Below are 7,894 nucleotides of genomic sequence, written 5' to 3' on the forward strand. Positions count from 1 at the left end.
GACCCATGCCGGAACCACAAGTCCTATCGCGAAATGGTGTCACGCATGCGTCCCCCGGTGATCCCCTTTATTCCCCTCATCCTGAAAGGTAAGCCGAGGAAAATGGTATACACTTCTTCTGACACGTAACATCTCCTACTGACCTGCCAGCAACAGAAAACCTGACATGGGTCATTCACCCAACCCTGCCGCCTGTTCATAAATGGCAAACTAATGTGATGTTACATAATAACAAGTGGCGGAGGCACCCGGCATAAATAAAACTCTTAAAAACAGCCTAAAAGGGAGAGGTAGTGTTGGTCTTACCTCTCCTGAAGAATAAGTCAATTGTTACGGAAAATACGTTTTATTCATGAACTAACAAAGACAACACGTTTCACGGGTGCTTGCCCACTTCCTCAGGTCAATTCTGATGAAAGTGCCTTATTATCTGGCAATGTTGAGCAAGAGTTTCACTCTCACCATTGCCAGATAATAAGGCAATGCTGGTCGGGTTTAAAAAGTTGGTCAAAATTGATCCAAGAAAGGCCTTTATTTTAATAATCAGACTCAATGTTTTATTGAATCAAACATCTAATGAACTAAACATCTTGCACAATATCAGAATCATTTATTTCTCCAAGTATAAAGGAGTTGCATCAAGAATTGTTTTTTTGTTTTTGGCTCATACAGGTTCTGGAAGGGGGGGGGGGGGGATTTGGTGAGAGTAAGGGGGCAAAATGTCCAAAATAACATATGCCTACTCTAAGAGACTGGGACATGGTATACAATGGGTAAATGACTGATTGGCTAATTAGTGGCTGATTATTAATGAAGGGCAAGGACAGAAAGGAGGATCAGGGTAGGTAGGTTTGAAATGGAGCGATATGAGAGCCTGTGTTACAGGTGGGAAGAATAAAAGGAGAGTGGGAATTCCAGAGAATGGCCAAATGTCTGAAGATTCTCATGTATTTAGGTCATAGTACAGGTTTACATTCAGCAAACTTGTGTGCAATTATTATTATTACTATATCATTCTCAAATTTCATAGTATCAAAATATTCCTGGGAGAATCTAAAGGGAAACATTTAGATATTTACTTTGGGAGAGGGAAGCCTCTGGATCCTCAATGGAGGCGGCCATATTTATTTCCTTTTAAAGGATACCGGAAGTGACATGTGAGATGATGAGATAGACATGTGAATGTACAGTGCCTAGCACACAAATAATTATGCTGTGTTCCTTTTTTTCTTTCTCTGCCTGAAAGAGTTAAATATGAGGTATGTAAGTGGCTGACTCAGTCCTGACTCAGACAGGAAGTGACTACAGTGTGACCCTCACTGATTAGAAATTCCAACTATAAAACACTTTCCAAGCAGAAAATGACTTCTGAGAGCAGGAAAGAGATAAATAGGGGAATTTCTTATCAGTGAGGGCCACACTGTAGTCACTTCCTGTCTGAGTCAGCCACTTACATACCTGATATTTAACACTTTCAGGCAGATAAAGAAAAAAGGAACACAACATAGTTATTTGTGTGCTAGGCACTGTACATTCACATGTCTATCTCATTATGTGACATGTCACTTCAGGTATCCTTTAAACAATACCAGTTTCCTTGCAGTCCTGCTGGTATTTCATACATCAGTAGAGTCTGAATCACACACCGGAAAATAGCATACGGCAAATCCAGTAAAACTTCAAATATCTGATCTGCATGCTTGTTCAGGGCCTATGGTTAAATGTATTAGATACAGAAGATCAGCAGGATAGCAAGGCAAATTGCATTGTTTAAAAGGAAATAAGTATGGCAGCCTCCATACCACCCTCACTTAAACATTTTAAAGCCTTCCATTTGTGCACTAATTGGTGCAAATAGCACATTTAATAAACCTCTATTTTGATGACATGCTCGTACTGTACACACGCAGGGGAATGCGCCCATTTTAGCCTTTCAATGGAGGGGTTTGAAGTGGTTGAAATAATGTAAACTACTTGTGTTCCATATGTATAATTTTTATTATTACACCCCATAGAAGGGACTGGTGGGACATGGTAAAAGTACTTCATATGTGTCTATAAAGAACTAAAATTCCATAGTGTAACTACAAATATGCACCAAGATTATTCAATATACCATGAACTTACAATTTCTGTAAACATTTACAACAGTAGCATCTAACCAAGAAATAGCAATAGACTATAGTGTAGAATATAGTTACAGGTATCCTTTGTCCGTTTTCTATTTAGAACGGTAATAAATGCAGTCCTTTCGCCTGCTGTGTCTGACTCTTCCATTTCATGTTACACTACTCCTAATTTATTCTTGACCTTCACTATTCCTCATTGTTGCTCTGTTTCTTCTGTCAGACCTCACATTTCTACATGAGGGAAGCAAAACGTTCAATGATGGACTTGTGAACGTGGAGAAGATGGTAAGTGTGGACGCACCTCAACTTTACTATATTGGGATCTTTTCAGTTATTACAATTTAATACAATTTCAATAATTGTTGCCCTTAGACCTGTCCTGCTCAGTCGAAAGATGGGCCACTAAGGCAGTCCTACCTTTATCTGCATGTTGCACTTGATAGTGTCCATAATATGTCTCTGGCACTCCCCATTATGGTGTTCCCATGGTGATGCTTTATCAATTATAGTACCCCCACTATTGTGCTGCACCTATTATATATAGTTGCTCCCATTCCTGTTCTTGACCCTCCTCCCAAATACTTTGCTCCACTGATTATTGTGACCCTATTATCATATTGCCTTGGAAGACACTATACTGGAGTGTTGGACTTTAGCAGCTTATCTCTCTTGGACCTTTCTGAGATTGGTTGCGCTGATATAGTCAATTATGATATAAATAGTAGTCTTGTAGCAGGAATAGGTAGCCATTATGCACATCCCCTGACACGGCTCAGTACAGTCTGGTTCAGGAGGGTCTGCAGGCCACACAGAGGTTTCCTGGGGGCTGTATGACCCTGTGACTGGCATGCATTCTTAAGGGCATTGAAGTACACCTCTCATCAGTCCCAATATTTGTCAGCATTACAATAAGTTTCTGTTGACAATAATGAAAATCCCACCATGAAACAAGCCAGCAATTTCCAAGGTACAGGTACCTATTTATCCTCACTTCTTCCCTGTGAATGTCCCCTTGTATAGCCCTCTTCCCCTACCTTGGCAATATTACTGCTTCTAGCTCACCTTATGTAAATAATGATTGTTAATAGTTAGTCATCTGTTCTTAAAGGGCCAGTACAGGAAGTGTACAACTCTGTACTATGAGAGCTGAAGCAAAACATCTTTCCATGAGAAGGTGACTATTTGTATAAACAGGAAGTACCTTTATCTTGAAAACAGTTTTTTTTTCAGGATATAATTTTTCCTGGATAAGCAAAATAATAAATATTGGCAAAGCGTACTGTACTAGCTCAGTTACACCTTGTACACATGTCTGATCCTGCGGGAGACATTGCAGAGCCCTACAGGCTAGCAACATTTCCTGTTGGCATGCAGGGTCATAAGGCCAAAGGAGTGGCGCGGGAGTGACGTCAAATGGCAGCCGAGGTTACATAGTTAGTTTGTTTGGAAAAAAAAAAAACATCCGTCCATCAAGTTTAACCAGAAAAAAAAGCAAAACACCATCCTGAACCTGCACATATCCCACTTGATCCAGGGGAAGGTGAAAAACCTCACAAGGTCTGGGCCAATTAGCCTTAAAAGATACAAATTCCTTCCTGACTCCAGATGGCAGTCAGCAGGGTCGGATTTACCATAAGGCACTGTAGGCACGTGCCTACAGGCGCCTGATGATGGAGAGGTGGCTTTCTCCTATATTCCCTATTCAAAGCATAAATGAGAGGTTATTCACCCTGCTCTCAGCATTCCACTGATGAGACCTACCTTCAGTCAGGGCCAGGGAACCTCTAGCTACCTAATACTAAGGTTCCTCTGGCTACCTAATACTAAAGGACACCTGTAGCTACTTATGGCGGGCATCGTAAGTAAGGGAGAAGTGACAGCTGAGCCAAATAGCACACTTGTGGTGCGGTTTTGGCACTGGCGGGGGTTTGTAGGTTCATGGGGGGCGAAGTCTAAGGTGCCAGTTTATCTGTGCCTATAGGCTCCCGTGAGGAAAATCCGGGCCTGGCAGTCAGATAAATCCCTGGATCAACTCTTCTGGGAATTTCCTAGTAATTAAAGCCATGGATGCCCTTGACTGCAAAGAAAGCCCCCAAGCCCTGTATAGAGCTTGGTATAGGGTATAGAGTCTGCCATAACTCCTTCCTGAGGTGAGATATTCCAGATTTCAGCCTCTCTCACTGTGAAGGACACCTTTCTAAATAGATGGTAAAAACGTTTTTCCTCCATACGCAGACCACGTCCCCTTGTTTGTTGTGAGTGGGGAGAATAATTCTCTCACCAATTAGCTGAATCAATCCATTGGGCCGATCACTGGCTGAGATATCAGGGGGCATCGGGGGCGATGGTACTGGCTAGATTATTGGCAGAGGTGGTCAACCTCGGTAGACCCAGTTGGGTGTCATGTAGCATGTGTATGAGGATTTATATGCTCAAGCTGGTTGGCAGAATAATGGAGTTATGTGGCGAGTAGGCTGTGTCATTCTTTTTTATTTGACTAAAGCTATATCTTTAATGAACACACTGCGTTACATAATGTTCTAAATAATTACTTTTTTAAATTTCTACATTGCCACTGTTTATTTAGAAATGATGCCTGGCTTGAAGGGAACACCGTCTGTTTCTACAGGTCATGTATTTTAATCACAGCTGCTACGAATCTTACAAGCTCTTGTAGAATGATAGGAGTGTGCAATGGTTGTCATGGTAACTGGCCTCTTTCCCTCTTCACAGCACGCCATAGCAGAAAAAGTGAGGACGGTGCGGAAATTTCGGAGCTGTCAAATGAGTAAGTGCATGGGGTGGGGGAGAGGAGCTGACAGGCCCAAACATAAAATGTCAGTTCTGATGTGTCTGTGCAGTGTGTTAATATGTCCACTTGGCAAACGGATGCTAGTTCATGGAAACTGGAGTAAAGACAATAGGATTCAGCTTCTGTTTTTTGAGAATTAAAAGCAGAAACAGAAGTTATCATGAATCCACCTGAGATACATATACCAATGTCCTTTTTTTCTGCAAGTAAAATGGCTACTAATTGTAATGATTTCTTCCAATTCCCGTTGTGTGGGATTTCTTGCTGCATGAACTGTAGTACTTTTCCAGTTCTGTGGTAGCCATGTGTGGTGTTATGTCTCCATCTAATGGTAGATTTTATCAATGCAGTGGCTGTTTGCTTTATTACTGTTATGTATTGATATAGCACTGACAGCAATGCTTTTACATAGAACAGGGGATCTGCCGTGACACCATGGTGTTCCTCAGGCACCTCCCAGGGGTGTCTCAGCATTCATCACCATCCTTTGTGCATTGCCATCAGGTAATGACACTGCACATTAATATACAATGGGTTGGTCAGTGACCACTTAGAAGGGGGCTGCTGCCTAATGGGGGACACTGACTACTTGAACCCGCTGGTGGAAGACTATCTATGTGTGATATTATAATTAATACTATTGGCATAATAGGTTTGTAAATAAAAATAATATGCTAGAAAGGTGTGGATACTTTATCCATGATTGTACTTTTAACCCTTTTTCTGTACCTCTCCTTTCCCCTTAGGACTGGATTCAGACGTTTCTCCAACTCACCTACAAAACAAAGCTTATGTGCGCCAGTTCCAGGTCATCGACAACCAGAACCTGCTGTTTGAGCTGTCCTACAAACTGGAGGCCAGTGCCCAGTGATCAGAGCATTCGCCTGAGGCTGCACATTGCTCATATAAGGAAAACTGCCCGGTCCACAATATGGTGTTACTGAGGACGTTACACAACCTGTGCCATATAGGGAGCAGTACCACTACTGCTAAGTCTGCCCCTGCAGTTACATACTAGCGGGGGGAGACCCATCACCTCTTAATACTGCCACCTGCTGCACAGCAGAGGTATGACGAGCCAGAACTGTCAGCGCTGGTGGCGTTGAATGCGTGAAGGACGCAAGATATTTTTGTAAGAAGATGACATGTACAATCCACTTTGTGCTATTTTCTTATCGGGGAAGACAGGGGAAATAACAGTATATATAAATATATATATATATTAGATTGTATTCCTGCAAATGAAGGTTCGCAGGCTAGAGAATTGTGTACATAAGTATTCTGGGGAGCTAAAGGAAATTGCTATATATACGTTATGTGTTGATGGGAGGTGGATGTACAGGGGCTGTATTTATATAATGCAGATTTTACTCTTTTTTTGTGTGTGCAGCAAAACACAGGTGACATAAGTGTGTGTTGCAATAGAGTGTGTTTAAATCGTGTATATGAAACAAGGTAATGTCAGAGCCTATACTGACCTTCATTTTAAAGAAAATCTCCACACCATTTTGTACATTTAAGTTTGGGTGGAGGGTGATGAGGACTACGCTGTGTAATATTATATTGGTTTTCAGACCACTATGAAAAGAATCAATAATGTTAATCATTCTTTAAAAAAAACAAAAAAAAAACAGCTAAAAACTAAAACTCAATTTAAGCTGAAATCTAGCCGTACAGCTAAATTCACACTTGAACTGCAGTGTATGCGTCATTACTTACTCTGTCCAGCCCAGTGAATAGCCAAATGTTTCTAATTTAGCAGCACAACCTGGGCAAAGCCACTCCCACAACTTGCCAATTGGCCAGGGCACATCAGCAGGTAACTGATGAGGTCATCACTATCATGTACTGAAGCTCCTACAATTACACTGACATCACTGTGCAATACCTGCTTCATTGGCAGTCCTCCCCCTTCCAGTGTGTAAGTGCAGCTGTGCAAGGATTACATGAGATCATATCAAAGCTGTATCAGGTACTTCTAATGACTGTATTTAAAATGACATTTTTCCATCTTTACAGGGTTTAAATGGGTCGTTTGTTTTAAACATATACATTTGGCTGGAATTCAGCTTTTCTGTGCCAAAGTCATACTCCACCAGGCCACGCCTCTTAATCATAAAGCCCATCTCATGTTCTAAGAGAGAGTCTTAAGTCGGAGATGGAGCCGAATGCCTCAGGGCCCATTCATACACTTACAGCCTATGATTAGCAGTTCTGACATCACCTATTGCGTAAGACGCAAACACTTCCCTATGATAACTATTTCCCTATCTAGCCAATCACATGACTTTTATTATTGAGGGATGTCCAGAAAGTGAATGCTAGCATTGGTTGCCGTGGGTAACTAGCTTATGAAATAAGCTGCAGTGCCTGTATGCGTAGAGACCTATGCCTGCAGAAAGACAGCTACTTCTGTATACAAGTATAGTCATTGCTGTGTTTTATAGTTGTACACTCCCTCAGCCGTGTACAGCCATACGGTATGTCAGTACCTTTTTGGATTTTATGGTTTGAGCCTGTCTGGACAGGTTCCCATAAGATGTCTAAGTAAGTATGTGTAAAGTTTTTTTTATTTGTACTGAACCTGTATAAATGTTTTATATCTGTTTATTTTAAGGTTATGATACAGTAAGGTAAATTAGCACTTAAGTGGGCAGAGATACCCAGGTAGAGACACTGGAAATACAAAGGAAGCACTCAGCCATTAAACAGTGTTTACAACTTGCAGTCTGTCTCTTCTCTTTATTTGTCTGTATACTGTATATGCAACTCAAACATATCTAGAAAAGATGTCACTGAACACTTTCTTTCATCTTAACTTTGATTGTACCTTATCTGTACTGAGGAGATATAGAGGTTCCGATTACCATCACTAGTGTTGGTGTTCAAGTTCCGGATATCTGTTCCAAGACACCTGAATACTCCCGTCTGTCGCTGTTCTGCACTGAACAAG

General features: G+C 41.3%; 1 protein-coding gene across 1 annotated transcript in view; it reads left to right on the forward strand.

Moving 5' to 3' along the window:
- The window catches only part of RAPGEFL1 (Rap guanine nucleotide exchange factor like 1), a 131,555-nt gene extending 123,887 nt beyond the window's left edge, over window positions 1-7,668 (forward strand). The window contains exons 12-15 of the mRNA XM_068264590.1: window positions 1-88; window positions 2,350-2,414; window positions 4,863-4,917; window positions 5,688-7,668. Coding sequence (XP_068120691.1) covers window positions 1-88; window positions 2,350-2,414; window positions 4,863-4,917; window positions 5,688-5,812 — 333 coding nt within the window. The 3' untranslated portion in view covers window positions 5,813-7,668. The remainder of the gene's footprint in view (window positions 89-2,349; window positions 2,415-4,862; window positions 4,918-5,687) is intronic.
- Window positions 7,669-7,894: the final 226 nt, after the last annotated feature.

Source organism: Hyperolius riggenbachi, chromosome 12 (assembly GCF_040937935.1).
Source record: "Hyperolius riggenbachi isolate aHypRig1 chromosome 12, aHypRig1.pri, whole genome shotgun sequence".
Classification (NCBI taxonomy): Eukaryota; Metazoa; Chordata; class Amphibia; order Anura; family Hyperoliidae; genus Hyperolius; species Hyperolius riggenbachi.